The sequence below is a fragment of the Prionailurus viverrinus genome, chromosome D4, assembly GCF_022837055.1.
Source record: "Prionailurus viverrinus isolate Anna chromosome D4, UM_Priviv_1.0, whole genome shotgun sequence".
NCBI lineage: Eukaryota > Metazoa > Chordata > Mammalia > Carnivora > Felidae > Prionailurus > Prionailurus viverrinus.
The window spans coordinates 2,499,876-2,527,828 of NC_062573.1; the positions used below are offsets into that span (position 1 = coordinate 2,499,876).

At 49.0% G+C, this 27,953-nt stretch overlaps 1 protein-coding gene across 7 annotated transcripts in view; it reads right to left on the reverse strand.

Moving 5' to 3' along the window:
• The window catches only part of MVB12B (multivesicular body subunit 12B), a 263,019-nt gene that overhangs the window by 119,053 nt on the left and 116,013 nt on the right, over positions 1-27,953 (reverse strand). For all 7 annotated transcript variants that reach the window (XM_047830752.1, XM_047830757.1, XM_047830755.1 and 4 more), the window contains exons 3-6: positions 24,987-25,094; positions 19,703-19,799; positions 11,996-12,125; positions 8,040-8,162 (exon numbers count right to left, since the gene is read on the reverse strand). In XM_047830752.1, coding sequence (XP_047686708.1) covers positions 8,040-8,162; positions 11,996-12,125; positions 19,703-19,799; positions 24,987-25,094 — 458 coding nt within the window. The remainder of the gene's footprint in view (positions 1-8,039; positions 8,163-11,995; positions 12,126-19,702; positions 19,800-24,986; positions 25,095-27,953) is intronic.

Below are 27,953 nucleotides of genomic sequence, written 5' to 3' on the forward strand. Positions count from 1 at the left end.
CCCGGGCACAGGCGGCCTGTAAGCCACAGGCAGCTCACCTGCTCGGGTCCAAATCCGAGCTCTGTGTGACCTTGGGAAAGGAATTTAACCTCCTGGGTCTCAGCTTCTTCATCTTGAAGTGGATATGAATAACAGTACCCTAATTCACAGAGCTGTTATTAGGATTAAGTGAGTTCTTATTTGCAAAAGCACTTGCAAAGTGTTGGAGACCCAGCAAATGCAAAGGCAAGTCTGTACTGGCTGGCTGGCTGGCTGGCTGGCAGAATAAATGGAAGGTGGAGAAGGATAATACAGGATACCTGGTCCTGTGTATCTAAACCAGCTCACTTTATACATTTAATACACATTCTGAGTGCTTACCATGTGCCAGGCACCTGGTGTTCAAAAGTCCCTGCCATTTGGGGGCCACACATTTTTCACTGACGCTGAACTGAATTGAGTTGACACGGCCAAAAGAACTTGCTAGATTTCCATACACGGTAGTACATTATCATCTGTATTTCTGTGTGACTAACCTTTTCCGAAGCTTTACGAGAGAAGGAAACAGGAGAATCCCTGTTATCAATAAGCCAGCAGATCTAGTCATAAGAGCAAACATAAATATACGTAGCAATGACAGGGAAATGTGAAATGCCAAATTGTCTGGTGTGAGAAACTGGAGGAGGGGAAGGGGGAAAGCAGCCCAGGCCGGGCTTTCTACAAGAGGCAAAGGCTACCCTAGGCCGGAAGGTGGACAGGACCAAGCCTCAGTATTCTGGAGTCTGGCCTGCCTCTTCCAGGAGGGCCTGGGGCAGGCATGAGGGGAGATACACAGCAATGGCCAGAGCAGAAATGGTTCTGGAATGAGGCTGAGATGGTTCTGGAATGAGGCTGAGATGCTCGGGAGTCAAGAGATTCACCTGGATTGATGCAAGATGATATGGGAGATAGGTCAGATAACAGGAAGCCAGTGAAAGTTCCAGAAAGAAAAAAGAATACGTGCGAGTCTAAAAACCTCAATGGGACAGCAGGCAACCCAGGACTTTAAAGTTCCAGGCAGAGAATATAAAGGTGAGCAATTGAAATGAAGTAATACCTGAGCCCCAGGAAGCTCAGGGTCTAATCTCACTTTGATTTGGTGTTCGGGTCCTGCCCCTGCGGACGGCTCTCCTCCGAGACGCCCCGGCTGTTGGTTCTGTTGAACGGAGTGGGTGGAAGGTACCAGGAGCAGAGGAGAACTCAAATACACGGTGAATGCCCATGCTTGTGCTCTACGTGCGAGAAACATCTGCCTTAAGTCTTCATCTTCAAAGGGGTGACACGGCATGGAAGGATATGAAAATGTGTATCCCATCTTCACAGTTAAACCAACAAAAATGTGTGTGGTTTTCGTGTGAAGGAAAAGGAAGTCTAATGATCCCAAGTGAAGCCAGACCCACAGTTCTGCCTGGGCACGCCCTGCTGAGGTGCAAGGTTCTGAGGGCCCTGCTGGACCGGCCAGCCCCAAGCCCTCCTTCAGGGGGACCAAGCCAGGGTGCTCCCCCGGGGCTCATGTGCCCCCAGACGGTCCTGCTTCTGTGGAAGGGAGCTCGGGATCCAGGCCATACGGTTTACTATTATGGGGGAAGAAGAGAACCAACAGAATCCATCTTTGGTCTTGCGTGCTCATCTCACCTTGATGCAGGACACAGACAGCCCTTCTCATAAGTGAGGAACCTTAAAGAACAGCTTTCAACTCTGAAAACCTGTCCCGTCCCGTCCCCTCCCCTCCGCTGAGCCTCCCGCATCAAAGCTATAAACCAGGCAAGCCTGCTGGGCCTCCCGATAGGCAGGATCTCCAGTGCCGGTGGCAAACACCTCAACAGGGAAACTCGGCCTCCCTGATCGGTGCCAGCCTGGACCCCCCGTTCAATTCCGGCAACAACAGGGCAGGTGACACATGTCATCTACAGCACAAAAACCATCTCATAACTGACCACCGACTGAGGCGGCCTGCGGAGTTTAAGCTGTCAGTTTCGACAACAGGATGCCAGCCCATGAGCCGAGGCTCTGTCCGGGTTGCTGGCTTATTCTGCGGCTTGATCAACTGGCGGAGCTGATCCCACATCCCAGGAAGGCGGGGTCAGGGAGGCCGGACAGAGTGTGGCGGCTCAGGGAACTCTGACAACGGCTGTGATGGGGGGGGGGTTGGGCCTGGGCGTGCACGGCCTGAATTCCAGATCCTCGAAGTGCGATTTTCTCTCTCCTTTAGGAAGAGCCATTAACCTTTCCGATGACAGCCCTGGGATCGGAGTGACGGAACGATTTTTGAGGTCAGCAAGGATCTATGTTCTTAAAACCTGACATCGACAAGCAAAAGTTGTGACTGAATCCTGGTGTCCCTGAGAGGAAGACTAAACGCGTGTGACAGACCTTCTGCAATCAAAATGCCCCATTTCCCAGAGTATCTGTCACAGATTGATAACATCCACGCAAAAAGTTAAGTACAATTATGTCTGTCACTAAGAAACATACTTTGGAACCTGTGACTGACAACTCGCTGGGAGCTGACAAATCACCGGAAGATTACCGGAACAACTCAGGGCAGTGACACGCGCCTTATGAGGGAAGCTCAGCCCCGCCTGGCACCTGGGAGAGGCTCCCCAGAGGCCGCACCTCGCAGGCGAAGGCTGCAGGGCAGGACTCAACAGCTGGCAGAGGAGCGTGTGCTCTGCGGCTCCCTCTCCCAGGGGAGGGACAATGTCAGCGGAGGATCGTAGGACGTGCCCACGGCCTGAGGTGGCAGCTTGTCCTTCAGAAACACGACATGTAAGACTCGGGCCGGCGGGAAGGGCAGACAGGAGCTCCTGGAACACACACTCCACCTTTCCCGGGACAGCCCAAGCCTGGTGTCCACAGAAGCTAGAAATTCTAGCACCTGGGAGTCCAGACTACTTATTTCAGACAAACTTGGAAAGGGACAAAATCCATGCCAAGGCCGGGACACAAACACCAGGTCAGCACTGCAGAGGGCCCTCTGTGCCCTCCATCCCAGGGAGGGTGCCACACGGCCCTCCACAGCTCTCCGAGCCTCCTCCCCAGACACCAGCACTGGTGAGGGGAAGGGGACAACGGCCACAAATCAAACAATGAGGAAGCACTAAAAGCCACACACACACAGAGCAGACCACGGCGACAAACACCCACTGCTCTGTGCCCTCTCCACCTGCCACAGCTCCCTGGAGTCACCTCTGGCAAGGAGTCTGAATCTGAGGGTGGGGATGGGATATACTTTTTTTAATTTTTTTAACGTTTATTTATTTTTGAGACAGAGAGAGAGCGTGAACGGGGGAGGGTCAGAGAGAGGGAGACACAGAATCTGAAACAGGCTCCGGGCTCTGAGCTGTCAGCACAGAGCCCGATGCGCGGCTCGAACTCATGGACCGCGAGATCATGACCTGAGCCGAAGTCGGCCGCTTAACCGACTGAGCCACCCAGGCGCCCCGGGATATACTTTTTAAATAAGGCTTATGAAGAAAAGGTCCGAAAAGTCTCGATTTTTTGTCTTCTGGGATTGCCCACGACCCATCCCCACCTGGAAACACTTCTCTGCCTTGTACCCACTGACCATTCAAACACCTGAAGCCAATTGCCAAGTCTCTACTCAGGTCAAAACAGCAGTTCCTCATACTCTAATTCGGTGCTCAATTTGGGTAAGTTTCACAAGGAGGTGTGTGGCAATGGACGTGACCCTCCCAACGAACCCAACAGGTGTGGGACGCCACCTCCTGGGACACGCCCCACTGGGCACACCAGGCCGCATTCCACACAACCCCAGTTCGTGCCCAGCCTGGTCACTGCACACAAATCACTGCTAAGCCGGGTCTCCTCAGTTTGGTCCTTGTGCAACTGACTTTTTTAACCTGGGGAGGGGGGGTGATATGCCGTCCGTTTTCACCCATCACCTTTCATCTCCTGGTTCCAGCAGGGTGTTCTAGCTGTAGAGGAGATGCAGAGTATTGATTCTGTCGTTCAGCACATCAGCACTCCCTAATGACTCTGTGTCATCTGCAAATTTGATAAGCATGCCTCTGATGTCTTTATCAAGCCACTGGTTCTACCGTTCAGCAAGCCAGGGGGCAGCAGTCCACCAGGGGCCCCCACCCGGGACAACACGGAACCGTTCATTTATCCACACTCTGGGGCCGCCGGTGCTCCATCAGTTGTGAACCCACCTGCCTCCCAGAGCGTTTCCAAACCTCGGAGCCGGGGGCAGCAGAACCACATGTAAGAACCCGGCGTGAGAGGGAGCAGTTGGGGGCTGCTCTGGTTGAAGCAGGAAGGCGCTTCCCCCTGCCCTAAGGCAGCGGCATGGAAGAGAACCAGAAAAGCCTGGATCCACAGACCGATCGTCTGCTTGTATGTATCAGGCGGACTCGCAGAGCCGTGGCCGCCTCGGAGGACGGATGGGGAGATGGGACTGGGTCTCAGCCCCAAGGCCGGACCACCCTGACCGGGGTGCATGGAATGGACAGGCCGAAGGTGGAGCCGCACTGATGCCCGGAGAGAACATGGGCTCCATGCTCCTGGAAGAGGAGGCAGGTCCTTCTTTGCTTGGAAGTGGTTGGCAGATGTGTGCAGCAATGTATGTGTGTGAGATAAAGGTTTCCTGAATGAGGAAAAAGAGCACTGCCAACACGCCTCATCCTGCCTCTTGCCATGAACTTTACCAAACACTGTGTCCATTCACTGGATACAACCGAGGGGCTCCCTCGTCTCTGCGGGGGCCTGACCATTCCGAAAGGAAAAGACTATCATTCTCTGCAACAACAGGAAGGAAACAGGCAGGAAGTGCTTGCTCCCGGGGCCAGGAAATGCCTTTGGAAAGAGAGGGCAGTTCTGCCAGGACCATGAGGTCCTCAGGTGATGACCCATCAACTCTGGAAAAGTCCACCAACCGTTCCTTTTGTCTGAAATAAGCTGGGGATAACAGTGCTCCAAAAAGACGGCATGGGATTCTTTGAAACATGAGGGACAACATAAGAAATGGGAGGCAGAGCACACATTTTTAGCTTCTGAGGCAAAAGCCTGAGCTCAAGCAGGCAACAGGGTCTTTACCGGCCCCTCCCTCGGTCCTTTCCAGTCCCCTCAGCAAGATTTGCTGGGAAAAATGGCCTGCTGCCCCTTGCTCGGACCGGCCTGCCGGTCCTCCCGGCCACCTCCAGATCTGGTCAGTAGAGGGCGCTGCACCACCGCACACTCTCTCTAGCCTGGCTTTGCCACCTGATCCCTGTGTCCACACAAAGACCGCACTTGGAAGTATTTCTTAAGCTTGGGCTAGAATCAGAAAAGGGCCCAAGAAGTGCTCAGGGACTCAGGAGTCGTCAGGGGCAGGAGGTGGGGGTGGGGTGGGTGGGACTGCAGCACAGGGTCCTAGGCTGTGAGAGAAGCATTTGTTGCAAAACTGAGTACATGTCTAGGTCTGTGCGGAGCGCTAGAGATAACAGATACCGGACATGGTTCCTGCCCTCAAGGAGTTCACATGAACACAACCCAAAGTGAAGGCATGATGACCAAGAAGAAGCACTCAGAGAGAAAAGCCCAGCCCAGGCCCAGCCCCAGGGCATTCAGGGAAGGCTTCCTGGCAGAGGAAGCATTTGAGCGGACATCTAAAGCAGGGGAATCTAAGACACACCTGTTGCACACAGGCTTCCACGTGAGCAGAGGCACAGAAGCCTGAAAAAGGAAGGGAAGACAAGAGTACTATTTTAGCTTAAAGTCTGAAGCTTCGGGATGGGAGAGAGTTCACAGGAGCTGGATTTGGAGGCCTTCACCCCATGGGCCCCATGCAGACCCCGACATGGGAAAACTAGCATCGCCCACAGAGATAAAGCTATCACATTCCTCTGCTGGAGACCCGACAGACCTGAAGGCTCCAGGAAAATACTCATCATTTCATAAATCTTCAGTGGACATTTTGAGTGAAATCATCAGCATTTCATTTTTTAAAAGTCAAAGGGACTAGTTAGGGAAACAATACAAAAAGCAAAGACGCCAAAACCGCCCCCGTGCATTAGGAGGCTCCCCGAGATGTGCATGCCACCTAGGAAGTGCTGCCCAGTGCCGGAGGAGAGCTTGGGACAGACAGTGGCTTTTACTGGGAAGCATTAATGTAACAGTCGATTATCCTACTGCACAGTGGCAGACTTAACTCAGTCATATGACAATACCTTTTATATGGACTATGCTGACATCTGCTTCATTGGGCAAGTAAAACAAAACTGATCCAAGTTCCTTGGAGCCATTGCAAACCACAACAAGAGTTTCTGTATAAAATATACAAGCCTTGTGAACCCTTCGTTCTGATACAAAGAATCTCCAATTCTACCTGGTTCCCCGTGGCCAGTGTTCCCGGGCCCTCTTGCTTCCATCGCTGGTGACCGTGCTCTCTGGCTGACTGGCAAGCTTCTGTGGGGGGGCTCTTCGTGCTTTAACTGAGAGAACCAGTGCTCTTTATCCGACAGAAACTTAGAGCCTGCCCGGAGGTGCTGCCCATATCTAGCCCCTTCCAGACCCTGTGATGTCAATAGGTAGCAGCTGTGACTACTCCTGGGCTATGGGTTTCAGCTGACCTGAGCACAGGTGATGGGCCTGGGCTGTCCCCCAGTGCAGCTGACAGTGACCACAGCCATGCAGGTGCCCTGGGCACTGAGAAAGTGCCGAACTGAACTGAGCTGCGCTGGCCTGGTACTCCTAAACCAGAGACATCCACTGTTCAGTGTACAACTCTGGGAAGCTCACTGGCTATTCCTGTCTCTTCATGCCAGAGGGAGGCTGAAAACTACTTGCAAAGTTTCAGGCGATTCCAGGTGGTCAAGTTTAAGTATCGCTCAGGGTTCGTGAAACTGTCATGAGGAAAGACCAGATTGGCTTTATGGGGGATGTCCCGAGAGACAGAGTCCTCTGAGCTGCTGGCTCACGCCAGTGGTGTTCTGCCAAGGTCGGGGCGGGCGCTCAGCTAGAGGAGCAGCGCGCGGAGAACCGGTGGCTACACCAGGCTCTCCTCTGCACCTCCTGGAGGGCAGGGTGTGGTCTGTGGGGCCCAGGAGGAGCCCCACAATCTGTTCCCGACAGACGCTGTTCATCTCTATTCACCCATGTGGAAGCTCTTAGATTCCTCATTTGTGCTACATCAATCCCCAAACAGCACTGCCTCGCCAATTCTTACTTGTTTTATTTATTTTTGTAATACCTTTCTCAAATTTAATCCCTCACGGCTGTTTGTTCCTTGCCCTCAAATAATTCACTACTAGTAAAGCAGAGGGGTTTTTTGTTTGTTTGTTTGTTTTTATTGAACTATGGTTGACTTACAACGTTCTATTAGTTTCAGGTGCACAGCACACGAAATTGACAATTCTCTGCATTAGGCAATCCTCACCACGGTAAGTTTAAGGGCTGAGAGGGAAGGGTTTTCATTTGACAGGATTCTTTTCACCATCTACTTTTTGCTGAAAGCGTAGAGACCATTACTACGTCTATTACAACTGAAATCAGGTACAGAGTGACCAGTTTGCTCACCTAAGCTTCTCTGCAGGATTACTGAAACCAACATGCCCTGAAAACCTTCTCACTATTCTCTCATACCCAAACTACCCATTTCTTAGTTTGTGGCTCACTGGGAAAAGAAATGATACGAAAATGAACAAAATTACTTACCAACCCTCAAATGAGTTGTTGGCCGAGGCAGAGAAGGAATTCTACCTTCTTATGGCCAGTGTTCCCAACCACGTGGCTATAAATCACGCGTTTGTGTGCAGGTATGAGCTCTTTAGAATAGCAAGCCAATTTAAAGTTGCATATTCTGCTATTTTAGGAGCCTGCAGAATACGTACAAAACAGAATACAGAATGGCCTTTACATTCGTGTAATGCAAACATTTCTAATTGGGTTTTTGAAAATCTCCTCTGACGGTTTATTGCTTCTGCAGTTTTCAGCACACACTAAGTGGAGCTGTTCTGAGACCCGAGACCACAAGACCGTAATGCGCGTAACAGCATAGGATACCAGTGACAAGGCCTCACCTGGGAAGGTTGGGGGCCGGGGTGGAAGCAGCGGATGACTGGGAAGGCGTTGTGGGTTGAGATGAGTCATGATTCCTGGGGACTTTGCCCATTCGATACCAGATCCCCATGCTGTTCAGTTCCCTTTAGGAGAAAAGAGAAATCTTCACGGTGTGGTTTAGCACAAAGCATTTACCTGAGGAACAAAGTGAACCAATTCATTGAAAAGAATCATAGCCTCAAGTACCGGGGAGTCCACTCTTGCCCACAATGACCACTTATGTCACCTCCCTTTGTGCTCCAGATGTCACAGTTCAGAGCCTAATGTGAAGCCAACTGTCCCAACAAGGCAGGTTTCTCTGACATGCCATCTTTAGCCACCCCGGAGCTGCTTCCCGGTTATACTATGGACATTTTCCTTAGTTCTCAGTCTTCAAAATTCTTTTCATTTTGCCATTTCACCGTAGGTAATTATGTAATGATCCACTTGAAGTCCTTTACCTGGTTAGCATGAGACAGATGGGGCAAAAATGGATGAACGGATGCGTGTGCCTGGCTTTTTAACAACGGCGGGGTGGGGGTGTGGGGGTGTGTGGAATTAGCCCCACCCTGCCCAAGGACACATCCCAATTTCTGGATAAAGCTCCTACTGCCTGGATGTCACCAGCAGTTGGCCTCCTTCTCGTGGTCAGTTTGGGAGATCTCTTCAAGCCACAAAGCCTGAGGCATGTGCCCCACAGACCACTACAACCAAGAGTGGTCGCAAAAGGGCTTGACAAATGCCACATCAGGTTTCTTGTTCCGTGATCCGCACACCCACTGCAGTCCACCCCCACAACACCCAGTTAGGAGTGGTTATGAGACTGGTTCGGTCTTTGGAGCTGGAATGGGATTATTTTAGCCACATCCAATTTACAACTTCTCAGCTGCCCCATAGAACTGTATCTCGTCAAACCATGAGGATAGACTTCTGCAGTGGATACTTCTAGCACCTCCTCACTACACTACAGGAACTCTTCTAAACCACAAACAGGTCTTATTAGACGGATGATTCCCATCAGCTATGCTGATTTCATCACATCTTGGCAATGGCCTTGGAGGAGCTGTTGTCATGCTGAGGTGTGTCTACCCCAGCCGACAACCTCAAACTCTTGCAAAGTAATATATGTGCTCATTTTTAAGAAGAAGGGGACTCAGAGTTCTAGACACTGTTCTCCTTCCTTCCTTAACAATAGCACTGGGGGCACCTGGCCGGCTCAAGTGGTGCAGCATGTGACTCTTGACCTTGGGGTTGTAAGTTCAAGCCCCACGTTGAGTACAGAGATTACGTAAAAATAAATATTTTAAAAAACAACGCGGGAATTGTCGTCTTATGGAAAAGAATTTTTGCTCCAAGATGATACCAAATATGCTAATTTAGCAATCTTTTCAAAATGATATAAAAGAAAGAAGATTCTAGTTTTGATTATCAAGATACATATGGTAACAATCTATTCTTTAGAATTATTTAAACTGGTTAAAAATGGAGTCTTCTAAAGTACTATAGCTTGTAATTTAAAATACACATAGTAACTGAAATTAGACTTTAAAAGTTCATTACTGGGGCATCTGGCTGGCTCAGTTGGTTGAGCATCTGACTTCGGTTTGGGTCATGATCTCACGGTTCATGGGTTCAAGCCCCCACGTGGGGCTCTGTGCTGATAGCTCAGAGCCTGGAGCCTGATTCGGATTCTGTGTCTCCCACCCTCCCCCACTCGTGCTCTCAGAAATGAATAAATATTAAAAAAAAAAAAGTTCATTATTAAATGACTTTTTATTTGTATGTAAATAGCTGCTTCTAAAATACCTAAAGTATGGTCATTCTCTTAACTATTTCCTCCTCCTGTAATCCTGTTTATATAATTAGTTTAAACCATGTTGCAAAACAGGACGTTTCAGTGTATAGGAAGAGGATGATCATAGAATCCTTCTTAGGGACCACAAAATCCTGAGTCAGGGCATTCAGATTCCACAGCCGAGAGTCTAATTGTGCACCAAGATGAAAATCAGGTGTTCCTGAGACACTTGCTCCCCAGGTGCTCCATGCAAACACCACATTCCCAGCCACTGCCCATGGGAGAGCTCCGCGGAGAAAGGCTTGGCTTGTACAGTGAAGACCTGGGCTCCAGTGAACAAGAAGCAAAACAGAGCACAACCCGGATGTAGAGGTCACTGCAAAAGCCAAGTAGGAGAGTGCACCCATGGGGGCCCACGGGGACGGGCATGGTACCTGCGAAGTTGGACAGGGAGAGAGGCCCGTGGCCGGGGGCACCAAAAATGATCTATGGGACTCACTGGTTGGAGAGACCTGAATTTCACTTGACTGAATATAATGAACACCTGTCATCTTTTGGGCATCCAGCATCCATTTGTCCCTCTTTCTGACTCTTTGCTTTCCCTCCATATCTGGGGGGCAGCTGTCTCCTCAGTCGTAGCCCCTGGGTTCCAACAGAGCCAATCCTGCCTCCGGTTCAGGCCTGGTTTCTCAGAGAATGACATTTTCCAGGGAGCAGCGATGAGTTCAGGGTGCATGTGACCCCAGTGAGATCAATCAGGACCATTGAGACTGAATTCTAGAACTTGTTTGAATGATCAAGAACCCAGGCTTGCTCTCTGCCTCAGAACTTGAACCTGGAGGATGAGTAGGCAGAGCTCCCACACCACCATGAGTCCACTGGGGAAGAGCAGGTGGAAGAGAGGCATCTACCCCAAGGAATCTGGGAAAGGAGGTAAACATGGCAGAAACCAGGTCCTAGGGATGTCCTCTGAGCACCTACTTCCAGCCACACCTGAAGCCATCGTGCCCTCTGATCTCTGCTGTTACGTTGGCCAACGAATTCTTCCTTTTGCTTAAGCCAGCCGGGGTTGGGTTTCTTGTCACTTACAATCTAGAGCCCAGAGTGAAATCCTGAGATTCTTTGTACTTAGTATTTATAAAACAGCTACAGAGCTGGGCCCACGTCTGGTACTGAGGCTACCGGGTGAATAGGACACAGTGGGCCAAGCCCTCAGCAGTCCTCTGCTTATCAGGGAGGATGAGCATCAGACTAAAGAATTGCACAAGGAATTATCATGTAGTCATGCAATATTCACGTTTCTTCCCGACTCTAAACCCTCCGATGGCTCTCCATTGCTCTTGGAATAAAATCCAAACTTCCGCCACGATTGTGCGAGGTCCTGCTAACCGCTCACTCCAAACGCCGGCTCATCCTCGCTTGCCCGTGCCGGCCACACTGGGCTGCTTTCTGCTCCTGAACATGCCACACCCATTCCCACCTTTACACTCGCTCTTCTCCTGGGCCTAGATGGCTCTGCCTTCAAGTCTCTGCAGAGCTGCTTTCTTCTTGACATTTACATCTCTGTCAAATGTCACCCTCCTGACACCCTCGCTGAAGTAGCCTCCGTTCATTGCTGTTTCATTTTTGCCATTAACTGAAATGGTCTCGTTTATTTCTTGTTTGCTGCTTGTCTCCCCCTTTAGAAGACCAGCTCCATGAGAGCAGGTCTTTGCTTGCTCCCTCAGCACCACAGCCGGGGTCTTTGGCCCTGAGGGACAAAACGGGTGCTCCTTAAACTCTGGTGGGGCGAATACACAATGTAGAGGGTTGAGGCCAAGTGGTCAAAAAGGAGCGAATATCTGGGCTTTCAGGTATGTGGAAAGGCCCCCGAGAAGCCTGAAGGACGAACACACAGGAGGACAAGGGAAGGAAAGTCCCTTAGATGGAGCAGGCAGTGTGAGCAGAGGCACAGAGAGGTCAAGGGCTCTGCATCTGGAGTGGCAGCAGCGTAAGCAGGAAGGGCAGCAATGAGAGCTCAGGCTAGAGAGGCAGGTGGCCGAGAGCCCCCGGGTCACACACCGTCTCGGGACCTCAGCCCTGGGAGTGACCTGAGCACTCCTGGCAGAGAGAAGAGAGGAGATCAGCGTTCCTGAGACTTACCCAATAAACGTGTACTGAGGGGGGGCCTGCTTCGTCCGGCCCATGATCCGAATGTCACAAATCGCAGCTTCAGTTGAATCCCGTGGGATAAATTTAATGCACAGCCTCTTTTTTCTAAAAGCCACTTCCTCTGAAGAAAAGGACAAGAAAGGGTATGAGTCTACCAGAGACGCCAACATCTCTATTCTGAACGCCGTGTCTCCTGTCACGCTCCCTTCTTGGCAGCAAAAGCGACCGGTCATCCCAGCCACTGGGCTGCGCCCCTCCTGCCCTCCACAGGCTGGGACTGCAGGGTAGGCACCAGGAGCCCTGCCCTGCATTCGGGACCTGACCCCAGACACCCCTGCCGGGAAGGGCTTCCAGGGGTGCACACACCTCTGCAAGCAGCTTGGAATAAACCCGTGGAGCTGGCTTCACAGCCACATAACTGCCACAACCATCATCTGCTCACTGCTCAAGCCATCAGGGACATACCCACGGACACCCTGAGTATTAATGCTTTTTGCCACTGGGGCTTTTCTTCTTTCTTTTTATTATGGAAAATTTCAAACATTCCCCAAAGTAGGGAGAAGAACAGAATGAATGAATCCACCTGTTCCCATCATCCAGTTTCAACACTGTCAACAATGGACAAGCTGCTGTCACCTCTTTCTTTCCCCCACTCCCTGGTAGTTTTGCTGGAGGATTTAAAATGAATCCCCGCCCCGTGTCATATCGCCCATCAATATCTCAGTAGGCATCCAAGGCAAACAATCAGTTTTCGTATGACCCGCGTGCCATTATCACGGCTAACAAAATGAACAATGACTCCTAACTATCACGAACAGTCTATATTTAAGTTTTCTCTATTATTCTCAAAAAATATCATTTAACTATTGCTTTCCCTGGATCAAGATCCAAACAATGTCTATGCACCAGCTCTGGTTGTTAGGACTCTTAGGTTCCTTTTATTCTGTAACAACCTCTCCACCCTCCCCTCTTCTTCAGGGCACTGACAAGTTGGTAAGATTGGGTCATTCTCCTGTATTTCCTGTAAGGTGGCAGTTAGAGTGGAAGGCTTGATTAGATTCAGGTTAGATTTTGTTTGTTTGTTTGTTTTTTTAGGTAGGAATGCTTCACAAGTGGTGCATATATGTCCAACAGTGTCCTATCATGAGGTATGGCATCCGGCTGTGCCACCCCGGGTTCCCATGGTGTCGGCCCGGAATTTGGGTTATAAAGTCCCCAACAGCCTTCCTTCGAGCAGTGTTTTCATCCACTGAGGACTGTTACCTAGATCCATAATCTCATTAAAGTTTTCAAAATGGCCGTCTTCTAATTCTGGGATTCCTTCTGCATTTATTTAGCAGGGATTCTTCAACATAAAAAGTAACTTTTCTTCGTCAACGACTTGGTCTCCCTGAAAAAGGCGTGGTACAGGAAAGGAAAGAAAAACACATGATTCTTTGCTCTTACCTATTAAATCTTAGAGCAATGAGTTGGTGATGTAGCAACCTCCAATGGTGACCAACCAGGTGTTTTTTGGTTTGTTCATTTGTGGGGTTTATTCTTTTAAGTTTTATTTATTTATTTTGAGAGAGACAGAGAGAGCCAGCTGGGGAGGGGCAGAGAGACAGGGAGAGAGAGAATCTCAAGCGGGCTCTGTGCTGTCAGCACACAGCCTGACTCGGGGCTCAAAGTCACGAACCATGAGATCATGACCTGAGCTGGAACCAACTGGGCTGGATGCTTAACCGACTGGGCTACCCAGGCGCCCCCATTTGTGGTTTTAAAAAATGAATTTCAATCCATTGCAGCCACTCAATACATGAGTCTGATGTATCTGGGTTGAAGTCCCAATTCCGCCATCAGCTCTATGATCTTAGGCGAGTGACTTAATTTCTCTGAGCCTGGGTTTCATTATCTGCAAAAGCGAGTTAATGGAACCCCACCCCAAAGGGACACTGGGTGGATGAAATGTGATACCACATCATATGCTTCACTTAGCCCAGTGCCTGGCACATAGTAAGTGCTCGATAAAGCACACCCACGAATGTTCTTATCGTCATTATTACCAGTAAACCTCTAGCACACAATTTATGTCAGTGTTTGGCATTGACTTTCAGGACCTTTCAGTTCTGGGGCAGAAAGTACGCACTTTCAAATCAGACAACAGAACGGGGAGGGAAGGGCAGTCCCGCCACTGGTCTTGGCTTGACCGAGGGGGGATCGCCATCAGTGGTGGTGCCTCGTAGACTCGGGAGTGGGGAGGGGAGGAAACTCAGGAACTTGGTGGGTTCTTTTCCCAGGCAAGGGAACTGAGGGCTAGATCCGATCTATGAGCTAGGAGTAGTAACGTCCTCAATCCAGACCCCAGACATCATACCTCACAAGGCAGGGACGGTTACCCCGGGCGGGAAAACACCCGTAGCGACCCTGCCCCTTCAGAAACTATTAGCCGGTAAGATGGGACCTTTGAATGTGTGAAGAAGGTGAGAGCTTTCCTCCAATAAACGAAAAGGCCGGCATATTACTTGCCTTTGCCACCCTGCTCTTTGCTCCATTCCTCCATCTACAGCAACTCGGGGTAAGAGACGGAGCCACTAATTACACATGCTTAAACAGGCCTGATTCTAAGTAAACACATTATACAGAGTCAATAGAAATGTGTTCAGTCATGCTAATGAACACAGAGGAAGGATACAGCACTTTACTAAAACAAACAGTCTTCCAGTTTTTAAGTACTGTGTGGATAGCAACAAACTATTTTAAATTCATTACAAGAGTCTCATTTCTTTTTTTTGTTTTTTGGCTGACTTCATAAAATCGGGGCCTTAAAGGCGCTGCAAACTGCACAGAGCTGACCACAGGTCTTTCCGGTCAGTCTGGGCTCACCTGGCCCCTGGGAAGAGGCTCTAGGAAACGACATCTAACCCGAAATGAAGAGGCTGCCCTAAGCCCACCCCCTCTCCGTGTGTGGTAAGACACTTGTTGGTGATGCGAGGACTTGCCCTCAGGATGTCCACGGGCGGCCAAGTGACAGACCCCCAGTCACGGGGAAGAGGCTTCCCACCCAGATCACGGGGGCTGCACCGCAGCCAGACCACAGGCCCAGACAGGACGCGGCCCTGGGCCTCCTCACTTAACTGGTTCAACAAATCAGGAGGAAAATGCAGAATGGGAAATCCCTCGTGGCTCTCCAAGTGTATCGATATAAAGACATCACAAGTCAATTAGTTGTCAAAAACGAACACCAAGGCAAATTTTGAAACTAAGAAAAACACGGGGGGAAAGTGGGAAATGAATACAAGTCCACAAGGCAATTTTAGTTCCTAAACAGACGAGTCACACAAGAATAAGCAAAAGCAGCAAGCGAACACGTGTGAAAATGTTCAGGTCTTGCTAATAAATGATGACGAGAAAATTAAATAAAATTAGAATAGTAAAACTGAATAAAAATTTAAAGCCTACGCCGACAGGCCTCTGGAAAACGGGAACAAGCCTGTATCATTAGTGGCACCGTGAACTGGTATTTCTGGAAGTTAATTTGGCAACAGAGAGTACTAAAGCTTATCTTTATGAAGCCCATCCTCCGAGCAAGGTGCTGTGTATGGTAGGTGCCTTAGGTGATTCGACGATGAATTAAACATGAATCTCACCCTCAGAGAAAAAGGTTAGTAGCAGAGACGCGCAAAAGACATAGACGCGGCTAAAATCCAAGCTAAAAACATTATGAGGTATCTAATATTCCCCCCTCCGTTTTACAGATGAGGAAACTGAGGCCCAGAAGGGTGAAGTCATGTGCTTGGGGTGCTAAAGCCGTTAAGTGGCAGAGCCAGACCCTGTATCAGTGAGTCTGACCCCGGAGCCCACGTGCTTCCCCCACGCCAAGCCGCAGCGTGTCCTGACAGAGAACAGGGGGCCACTGAGAGGCAAACCCGATCGCTTCCTTTGGCTTCCGACCGCTGCACCGCAGTGCTTACGTTGCTCCCTCCCTCCACTAAACGTGTGCTGTGCCGGCTGTGATGAAAAGCGGCAAGGAGGCAGCTGGCCCCTGCTCTCTGACGGATGACAGTTCCGTCTGGTTACGTTGTAACGCAAGACCTTGTTTTCAGGGCCAGGTCACCCATCAGACTGAGCTCCCGGAGGGAAGGGCCAGTATCTTAGTCAGTCACCTTCTCTCGCAAAGCCTGTGGTGCCTACGGAGGCGTTCATCAATCTTCGCTGACCGTGGAGGAGAGCGAACTTACTTGAAACTGGTACCTCGGCGTCAGAGACGGTTTCACGCAGGGGGCAGAATGAAAGCTCGCCCTTGAGAGATAAGGGGTGTGGATGCTCAGAATTGAGGGAAAGGGCATTTCAGGCAAGGACAACAACACAGCAAATAAACAGAGTCAGGAAGGAAACAGGAGTGAAGAGTGTAGAGTGAGTACCTCAGTGTGGGTCAAGTATAGAGTGCTTGAAGAGAAGGAAAATGTTTGTAGAAGAAGGCTGGAGCAGACCAGAGCGGACCTAAGACCCTGCAGCCTCAAGTACTCGGAAACTCATCACAAGAAAATCATTCAAAATCTTACCCATACCCAAACTGATCTACAGATTCAACACCACTCCTATCAAAACCTAGCTAGCTTCTTTGCAGACACGGACTAATCCTAAAATTCATGGAAATTCAAAGGACCCAGCATAGCCAAAATAATCCTGAAAAAGAAGAATGAAGTTGGGAGACTCATACTTCCTGGTTTCAAAACTTGCCACAAAGCTACGGTAATCAAGACTGCGTGCTATTGGCACGAGGAAAGACATACAGATCAATGGAAGAGAACTCAAGAGCCCGGAAACAAACTCACATTTATGGTCAACTGATCTTCAACAAGGATGCTGAGACAAGTCAGCGGGGGCAAGAATAGTCTTTTCAACACATCGTGCTAGAACATGACATCCACATGTGAAAGAATAAAGTTAGACCCCTATCTCACACCATACACAGAAGTTAACTCAAAATGGATCAAAGGCATAAATGTAAGAGCTGAAACAATAAACCCTCAGAAAAAAACACGGGCATAAATCTTGGTAATCTTGAGTTAAGCAATGCTTTCTTAGGTACGACACCAAAAACATAAGCAACAAAGGAAAAAAGTAAATGAACCGAGCTCCGTCAAAATAAAAAGCTTGTGCATTTCAAAGGATGTCAAGAAAGTGAAAAGAAAACCCAAAGAAAGAAAATTTTGCAAACCATATAACTGATAAAGGACTTGTATCTGGAATATCTGAAAATATTCTTACAACTCAACAACAAAAAGACAATCCAATTTAAAATGCCAAAGGATCAGAAGAGACATTTCTCCAGCGGAGATATACAAATGGCCAGCAAGCACGTGAAAAGCTGTTCCACACCGTTAACCATCAGGAAATGCAAATCAAAACCACATGGAGAGACCATTCCACACCCACTAAGATGGCCAGAATGGTAATAACGAGTGATGGTGAAGATGTGGAGAAACTGGAACCCTTAAACACTGTTGGTGTTTCCCAACAGTGCATTTCCCAGTGTTGGTGGGAATGCAAAATCGTGCTGCTCTCCTGAAACACAGTTTGGTGGGTCCTCAAAAAGTTCAATACAGAGTTACCATATGACGCTGGAAATCCCACTCCTAGGTATGCACCCAAGAGCAAGAAAAAACATGGTCCACACCACACAACGACTTGTAATGAACGCCCACAGCAGCATCAATCCTAATAGCCAAAAGTGCAAATGTCCACCAACTGAATGGATAAGCAAAATGTGGGACCTTTGGATAACGAAATATTATCCGGCAATAAAAAGGCATAAAGTACTGACACATGCTGCAACGTGGACCTTGAAAAGGTTATGCTTAGTGAAAAAAGTCAATCACAAAAGACCACATGTTGGAGGATCCTGTTTACATGAAGTGTCCAGAATAGGCAAGTCTGTACAGAAAGTAGGTTAGTGGTTGCCCAGGGCTGGGAAGCGGTGGCAAGGTGAGGGCTGGAGAGAAATGGAGAGTGACTGCTAATGAGTAGAGGGTTTTCTTGATGATGAAGTGTTTCCAAATTAATTGTGGTAATAGTTGCACAACTCTGTGACTATCCTAAAAACCACTGAAATGGATACTTCAAATGGGTGAATTATATCTCAATAGAACCGTTACCAGAAAACCCTGATGCATAAATATATAAAACCCTTCTGTAAAAGGCACTTAACCACATGCTGTTACAGGGCGGCTCTGTGGCTAACAGTATGGCTGGAGTCTGACTTGCGTGTGTCTTCCAGTTACTCCCCCACTTGAATCTTGGATAAGTTCTTCAAACCCTCAGTAGTTACTGTGCCTCATTTTTCTCACACGTGATGGGTTTAATAACGCTCATCTCTAAATAGGGGTCTTGTGAAGATTCAGTGAAGTCAGGAACCATTTATCACAGGGGTTAGCATCTGTTAGGTTACAACATGTCCGCTCTCATGATTATTAGCTAATATGTACATAACAAGTAAAAACAAAATGGCCAAAAGTGAGAGGACAGTTAAGAAAATAAAAATATGCTATACAATGGAATATCCTTGTTCCGTTAAAATAATGGCCACGGGTGGCGGGGTGGGGGGGTGCCTGGGTGGCTCAGATGTGGGTTGAGCGGCTGACGCTCGATATCGGCTCAGATCATGATCCCAGGATTGAGCCCCGTGGCGGGCTCCACACTGAGTGTGGAGCCTGCTTAAGATTCTCTCTCTCCCTCCCTTCCTCTCTCACTCTCTCTGTCCTTCTGCCACTCTCCCCCGCTATGTGCTCTCTCTCTACAATAAAGAAATTAAAAAAAAAAATGGCTATGTGGCGTCTGTGTAGATATGCAAAGTCTGGTCTATATGAAATGCTGGCAAGAAAACAGCAAAAAAAATTGTGGGCCCAAAATGGGACTAACTATGGAAAAATAAAGCATGTACGACAAAGAATGAGATCCAGAATTTCACAAGTGAATCATATGTAATAAAGAAAGGATTCTTTGTTTTCCATTTGCTGCTTCACTGTTGGGGACATCCTAAAGTTGGGATCAGGAGTTAAAAATAAAACAAGTTAAGTTGTATCAAAATGGGGAGGCTCAAATATCCAGAGGTTTTCCAGCATGATTTAATAACTGACGTGCCTGACAAGAACCTCAAAGCACTCCAGGATCCTGAAGAAGCTTCTATTTGGTCGGGGACGCGCTTCTGCTCGCTGTGGCTCAGGGGTCAGGGTATTCACTCACACTTGAACCCTGTGTCCTCTAGCGCAGCCTTCCTGGTTCCGACTTTTCTTGTGTGCTCCAAGAGCCAAAAATAAGGACATTATTGCACCTGTATTCCCCGGACGTCTTTGATTTTTTTCCTGATGCTTCTGGGTCTTGCGCCAAGGTTGGCTTCCGTTAACACCAGAGGATGGACTAACCACGAACCACGAGCAGTTTCACCGTTGTGTTCCTGAGGGGGCCGATGCAGCAGGGAGCCCGTTGTAAGAGAAAAGGACATTCTGCTCATTTACACGCTGCCCCCCGGAACACCACAAACTCCTCGGAGAACCAAGTCAGACACGCGTCAGAAGCAGCAGGGTTTATTCACGGGCATGCAGCAAGGCCTCCCGGAATGTTCCCAAAGAAAAATGCCCATGCAAAACCTCTAAAAATACACCTGCAGGAAGAAAAGTCCCATTGTAATGAGTGGTGTGCTAAAGGGAGACTCACGTGTGTCCACCGTCTCCTGAATCGGGATGAAGCCCACAGGCAGAGTGTCCTTGATGTCAATGAGCTTCATATCCACTAACACGTTCCCTAAATGACTCTTGGGAAGAAAGAAAAGAGATACAGACTATTAATCTGAACACCCCTGTGGTGGGTTTGCCATTTTGGCTTCGAGATGCATATTTAACACAATGACTGGTGCAGCTTTACGACAGCAGGTTAATTAGAGTAGGTGCCACTTCATGTTCCCCAGCGGTTACACGGGGACGCGCGTGGCCCCCGGGAAGGAGTTTCATCTGCGGCACCTCGAAGCCACTCACTCAGCCACGGCTTTGGTTAGTTGGCTAGACAGCAACCCGGGAGACGCTCGACACATAACCCAGCAGAGGGCAGCTGTGCGCACGCGTCCTGGGACCAGGCTGCCACTCAGCCTGGAGCCTCAGCTCTCGGGGGGGGGGGGGGGGGGGGGGGGGGGGGGGGCAGCGGGTTTTGGAAAGAGCACGTTCCCGGGGCAGTCACCACAGCAGGAGAGAGCTGCATCGGAGCCTAACGGAGAACCAGTCACACTCCTGCGCGATGGCCGGTCTGCATATTGGCACGTTTTGGCTGCTAGATGCATCCCGTAAAATCCCAAGAATCATAAACTGATACCGAGTGAAAAGCCCCACTGCCTCAGTATTACACATCTCCTAAAATGACGTGCCCAAGGGCCTCTTAAAGTTTCTGTTCAGTGGCAGTACATGGTGGTCCACAGTGCGCAGTTTCCGTAACCAGTGCAAAAATACCTCCTGCAGACAGCACATCCCATGCTGGAACTGCAAGAGGGGATCATCTGCAAACATACTGGTGCCCGCAGCCCACACTTCCGGTGGAAACGCTCAGTGCCAACAAGACCGCAGAAAACCAGTCAGGGGATTCTTACCATCTAAACTCTACGCTATGTTCTCTCTTGGTCACTCTCTATTTTCCCCCGTATCAATTTGTGACGGCATCTTTGTGAGGTTAGTCGTTTAACGTCTGTCTCACCACTGGGGTTCAAGAACCACGAGGACCCAAACCATCTGTCATTACTCTAAACCCAAGCTTAGCACGGTTCTTGGCACACGGCAGGTGCTCAATAATGATCTGAACAATTTAATGTTTGGGGGGCACCTTTTCAACGGGGTGGGCCAGAGTCAGCAACGAGATTGGATCTGCTTGGATGACAAATCAAAACTGTATCAGCGGGGCACCTGGGTGGCTCAGTCGGTTAAGCGGCCGACTTCGGCTCAGGTCATGATCTCGCGGTCCGTGAGTTCGAGCCCCGCGTCGGGCTCTGTGCTGACAGCTCAGAGCCTGGAGCCTGTTTCAGATTCTGTGTCTCCCTCTCTCTGACCCTCCCCCGTTCATGCTCTCTCTCTGTCTCAAAAATAAATAAACGAAGGGGCGCCTGGGTGGCGCAGTCGGTTAAGCGTCCGACTTCAGCCAGGTCACGATCTCGCGGTCCGTGAGTTCGAGCCCCGCGTCGGGCTCTGGGCTGATGGCTCAGAGCCTGGAGCCTGTTTCCGATTCTGTGTCTCCCTCTCTCTCTGCCCCTCCCCCGTTCATGCTCTGTCTCTCTCTGTCCCAAAAATAAATAAATGTTGAAAAAAAAAAAATTTAAAAAAAAAATAAATAAACGTTAAAAAAAATTAAAAAAAAACTGTATCAGCAAAAACAAAAGTAACAATAAAAATAAACATAAAAATGAAAGTATATTTGATAAAGCCATCATACCCCAAAAGTGCACAAATGAAATACATTCTCCAGATTTAATCGTGAAGGTCGGCATGTCAAGTGCAAACTGTGACCAGTGCTTTCATGGCCCTGTTGTCGCAAAACCGTTTCTTTCTCCCTGAACTATCGTGTTTGAGGACCATTTTATATTACTACATTTCAGGTAGCTGGGTCTCAGGGAAACAATGCCCAGTGCAGTGCAGCAAGTGGAAAGGGGAACCTTACTAATGCAGAATAAATCTCTGACCGTGTAGAAAAGGTTTGAACCGTTAACCTAACTCGAAAACATCAGCTGCTTTCAGAATTGCCTGATCTAATCTATCATAATTTTTTTTCCCCTGGCAGTTGCTTTTCCATGTCATCACTGCTTTCTGCATTGAGAAATTAACAACTGGCTGTGTTTTCCTGCCCCGTAGATGGATGGGCATTCATCAATATCCTTCTCAAATGTCTTCTACTTGACAAGTTGGGTTTCACAGAAGTCAACTGCAAACCACTTAGCGACCTCACCCTCCACACTCTACAAATGTCCCTGATCATAAAACCAGAACATCAGTGGTGTGGCCATTAAAAAAAGCATCAAAAACCCTCCCATGCATACAAAACGGGAGGCTGCACTGTCAAAGCTGCCCGCAGCCCAAGTGTGGTCCCTCCGTGCACGGGGCTGCTGCTGTACCGGGTTTAATACAGTAGGTCTGCGACACCATTAATTTTGCTTGTTCCTCTCCCCTCCCCCATCCCGTGCTCTCTTTCATTTCCTCCTCATAAATATGAAGAACGTATTCCCAATCCTTGTTGAGCAAATGATTCATGCCAAAAGCCCAATATGCACTGACTCAGGGTATTTATATTGTCTCTGGTAGCCAGTATTTGCTAGTATACTGTAATTATTTTTGACAACCTTGCATTTAAGGTAGCCACAGATAACCAACTTAATATTCAAATGTTCATAAATCCTTCTGTTTAATATCCTCCCTACCTAATCTATGTACATTATTATTACAGGTAATGCAGAAAGTACAGGGCATGAAAAGTACAATTAATCTCGATCCTTCCCCAGGAAGCAATGTCACTCCAAAGCCAGGTTTCTGTATTAATAGCGTTATTGGGGGAAAGGAATTTAGGTTCCAAAGGAGTGTCCCAAACCTCCTACATTGGGAGTCTCGAGCCGCCTAATTAAGAATCTGTCCAGTCTTGAGATCCCACATCCCTCCTCTACAGTTGTAAAAAATGACACTATGCAAAGTCCTGGTGGTGACAGCACAACCAGGACAGACTGGCTGTATGGGATTAAAACACACCCCACTCCTCCTGTGCTCCTGAGCTGGCAAGTGGGTCCCTGCCAACCCCCCCTCGTCTGGATCCCTTTGGATCTCACTCCCGGACTCAGTCATTCTTCCTCGGAAAAGAAAATGCACTGATTTCCTATACTCCTTCAGAGGGGAAGCGAGATTTCTCCCCCAGCCATTTGCTAACACCCTACCCCCCAACACCTGGCCCTCCTGGAGTGAGGCCTGCAAGGCAGGCACTCAGTAAGATCTCTTTAATGTTCAACAAAGGCTGATAAACTCGATGCATCTTCTATAATATGAAATGCACTTACCCGGGACACCCAAAATTAACAAGCATTGGTGACTTCTGTCATTTTTTGACTTGTCACCATCCCCAGCTCCAAGGGATCCAGGACTCTTCTGGCCTAGACTACAACACCCCACAGCCTTCAGGGCAAATGCAAAAACAAACAAAGAATCAAACAAAATAACCCTAGAAATCAAAAACTATCAAAGACATCGTAGCTGTCCTCTGAGGGTACGGTTTGGAGCTGCAGCCTCTTCGGTCAGGAGAAGAGGCTGAGCAGAGATCAGTGATGAGCCGAGAGACCAGGCCACAGTGAGTTGTTCAACTCCTCGGGGAGTTCGTCCATCCCGCCCTAAGTGGCAGGAATGAGCTGACCTGCGGAAAGTGGCAGCCAGCAGACAGGACGGAGGTGACAAAAGCTAAAAATATCAATCATTTCAAAAGCGGGTTTAGGTCAACTTCTGGGACAAAGGGGGTGGGAGAGTGTACCGAGTGTGGACACGGACGCAGGGAGGAGGAATGGGGCCACGCACCCCTAACTGCACGAGCCCACGTCCGTCCGGAAAGGCAACCCAGCCTACAGTGTCTCCCAGGGCGGCACCCAGGGACCTGCTCAGACTCCTTACAGCCTTAGCTGCCACCTTCCCACATGCATGAGAAGGACTTCCAGTGTTTAGTGCTGGGACTGTCCCTGCCCCATTAGGAACTCTGTCCTTTACAACAAGCATATGTTACTCTCGTAATTAGGGGGAGAAAATTAAAGCAATGATTTCTGCCCCACTCCTGGATACATGAGGAAATGATTTTCCTAACAAAGACTTATCAATAAACAACAGGGACGGCCGGTGGGAGAGTGTGCAAGCCACAGAACCACGTGACTGTCTACTTCCAGACATCACTGAGGGACACCCGAGGACCCAGGGATGGGACCACAGGCCGTGTGGTATGTGATGGGGAGAAAGACCGACTGTTCCCCTTTCCCACTTCTGAATGAGGATGTTTGAAAAAAATCGTTTGTCTTTTTAAACCACGAGCTTCTGTTACTGTTACAATAAAATTTATAAAAATAAATTCATAACCCCCCCATTTTTTTTTTGCGTTAGAAAGAGACAATGACACCTAGGCCAAAAATACAATGTCACCCCTGAAAATCAAAGTCTGACAGCTCCCTGTTTGGGGCGAGGGAAGACAGGTGACCTCAGATAAGCACAGAAACTCTCTGATCTCGGGAAAGGAGCTAATACTCGCAGAGACTGTCTGAGGATGGAAAAGGTTTATTTGCAGTGCCTCTAAGAGGCCCCACTCAGAGTAGCTCTGGGTAGATACGAAAGCTACTTCCCTTTTTTTCTAAGCCACTCATTAAAACACTCTATTGGAAGAGCCTTAATGGATAGCTTTAAAATTTCCTAATTTACGGGCCCAAGAATTAAGAACACCACACCGAAAGACATCTACACACGTGGTAGACACCTACCTGCAGACACAAAGAAATGTCAAACGTCACAGAGACTCAGGGAGAAAGTCATTTGGGAAACGAGGCCGTGTCTGGGAGAAGAGGTGATCCTGGAGTGTCCTTTCCAGCCATGCTTCCACTTATCGGCCGGCTTTAAATCCAGCTGCACTAGCAAACTCTCACGTCCACACTACCCTGTGATTTGTGACTTACAGGAAAGGTAGGCAAATGATGGCTGGGGGAGAAATTTCCTGGTTCCCTTTTGAGAACACATTTTAATGGAGTTCACGGTACACCTGGGTACGTGGCTAATACTACCGTTAATAAATGAAACACAGCGCTAGCTGCTGGTTTCTACCCAGTTCACTAAAACCACAGATTAATATGGCAATGAAAATAAACCACAACAACAACAGCAAAAAAAAGAAAAAAAGGAAATTTCAGCCAGGCACGTAAATGCCTTGTGCTCACTCAGCAAACGGACACCACTACTAGACTTACATTTTCTTTGGAAAATGATCTCGTGAAACACAGGTATCTGGTAACCTTGGATTTAAATAAGCCATCTTTCCAGAGGTCAGCATCCACACCATCTGCTGTCTGTGCAACCTACACCAAAGAGACAGAGAAAAAGAGCACAGGTAAGGCAGGCTGGAAAAGGAGGCGTGTGTGAGCATCTTCTCCATACCTGCGCCAATTAACACTGGCCCGAACTCTCATGGCATCTCATTAGTTCATTTCACTAGGCACCGGGAAGAGATTTTCCAAAAGGGGAAAAGGGAGAATGTGAAAAATACAACTTCTAAAAATACTGTCCCCAGGGAAGCCATTGATTAAAGACACCCTGACAAAAATGGTTCTAATGAGAAAAGAGCAACTTTTGTTGCAATGGCCCAAGAAGGGATTGGAGAAGTCAGCACATTAAGTTCCTCATTACCACTTACTCGGGGGACATACAGGGTGCAGAAAAAAGTCCAATGGGGTGTGAAATGCCACCTGAGAGGAGCACCGCCTGCTCCAGGGCCCTGGGGCCAGCCAGGATGCTTCGTCAAGGGGACCCTAGTGGGGGCTGGGGGGCGGGGTACCAGGGAAGCCCGCTCCTCTCTGTCTCCTCCGTACGCAGGCTCCACGAGTGGTACTCAAGGTCGGAAACTGTATCATGATGGAAAAATAAAAAAGATTCAGCTCCTTGTTTATGGCCTCACTAAGAAGCCATTTCCCCGTCCACAGCTACAGAGGTGTTCCTCTCAGAAGCGCTCAAGCATGAAGCCAGCCTTGATCTGAGTCCTAAAGGACTTGTGTACTGGGCCGGGGCGGGGGGCTTAGCGTGAAAGCCCCTGCTTTGGGACAACCTGCTGACGATGAGATTGGAGAGCAGGAGAGGAATGGCTGGATGAGGACAGCATTTCCCCTCCCCCCCCCCCCCATTTACTTCCAGACTGTTCTATTCACGGACCGCCGGGGCTTGCTCTGCTGTCTCACTCGGTAGCCCCAGAGGACAGCATCCCGAGGGGGCACATCCAGGAAGACTGAGGGGGCAGCACCCTGTTTCAGACTGAGCTCCAAGACGATCTGTTCTCTGCTGTCTCCCTGGTCGTCCTGTTGGGCCTTAGACTTCGGGGGGCAGTTCTCGATCTGACAAATCCCTGAAAGCACCTCCATTCTTTGCACAAAAACTGCCTGGTCTCAGCCCCATCCCGTGGACTCTCCACACAGCACGCCAACGGCCTCTGGTGGTCACATGAGCAGGGCGGGGGCGTGGGGGGCATCCCCAGGGCCCCCCACAGCCACATTCTCAGAGGCTGCCTCAGAGAGGCCCAAAGGCCAACTGGCAAAAGAAAAATGCCTTCCCCCCACCCCCCCAAACTGAACAATCGTAAATGAGCAAGTGCAACACGAGAAAAAGAAAGACCCTTATGCTACATGTGCAAATATGTTTGACCTGAAATGTGGGGGAGGAATGGTATGGGGATAATTTCAGGAACCGTTTGCTCCAAGTATGTCACCCCCACAGAAAGAGACGACCTGGAACAGCATAAGGCCTCATCAGCACTTTCCCCCACAATGGTCTTACATAAAGTTTCTTGGAAAACATGAGCTATAAGGCAGGGGCCCTAACTCTCCACCACCAAGCATCTCTTTTGTTTGTTTTCTCCTGTGGATTCCATGAGAATGGAGTGGTTCTAACGAGAAAAGAGCAACCTTTGTTGCAATGGACCAAGAAAGGATTGGAGAAGTCAGCACATTAACTTTTGAAAGATTTTTCTTTCCCAAACTGTACTCTTCTGGTACTTCCTCAATTCTAGGATGTAGTCACTTGGGAATCACTCAGGGATGGAAAGAATAACCCTTTAGGAAAAAAGGAAATCAAATATCAAACTGTACGGATCTATTTTAAGATGCATCCCAGGGGCGCCTGGGTGGCGCAGTCGGTTAAGCGTCCGACTTCAGCCAGGTCACGATCTTGCGGTCCGTGAGTTCGAGCCCCGCGTCAGGCTCTGGGCTGATGGCTCAGAGCCTGGAGCCTGTTTCTGATTCTGTGTCTCCCTCTCTCTCTGCCCCTCACTGCTCATGCTCTGTCTCTCTCTGTCCCAAAAATAAATAAACGTTGAAAAAAAAAATTAAAAAAAAAAAAAAGATGCATCCCAATTTCAGAACCATGAAGATGTGAAAATAAAAGATGCTAGAGGAACAAAGAAATAAGGGAACTTATACAAACCGTGGTTTCTCGATAATAAATGCCTTATTTTTGACACATTAAAAAAATAGTCTGCAGAACACTGGAAGGTTGTGGAATCCCAGGCTGGGACCTCAGAAAACAGAGCTGTCTTTAACCTCCCACCAGAAAGGGAATGGAGTTCAGAAGGGCTCTCCTGGATATTTAGTAATTCCACTGGAGGGCGGGTATACCCTAAATCAAGGCTATTGTTTCCAGGACTTGAAAAGGATGGTTTCCCCTCTGCTCACCCCACAGCCTGAATTTTCCTTTTTCTGGGTGGGAAAGACACCTCACTATGATAAAGAGGCCGGTACAAGCATGTAAAGAGAACAGGTGCGCAGCAGGATTGCCCCTTACCTGGGAGGCCCAGGCGGTACAGCCCTCCAACCTGCACCGGAAAGGCATTAAAAATGCACAACCAAAGGCCTGGCTTTGCCCTGAGGCCACAACTCATTTGCAATGAAGTAAAAATGTGTAATGCCCTCCAACCCCAACCAAGGGGAGGTGAGGAAGGTGGTGAGAGAGAGAGAGGGAGACAGAGAGAGTGCAAGAACATATGTGTGTGTATGCACGTGTGTGTGTGTGTGTGTGTGTGTGTGTCTGGGCAGAACACAGAGGTGCCCAGAGCCCGGACCCACACGGAGGGTGGACTAGAACAAGGAGCAAGAAGGTCCCGGGTCCCAGCTCATCAGAAGCACTGAGAAAGTGGCCCTGGGGTAACAAGGCCGGGCATTCCCAGCCTCGCCTTC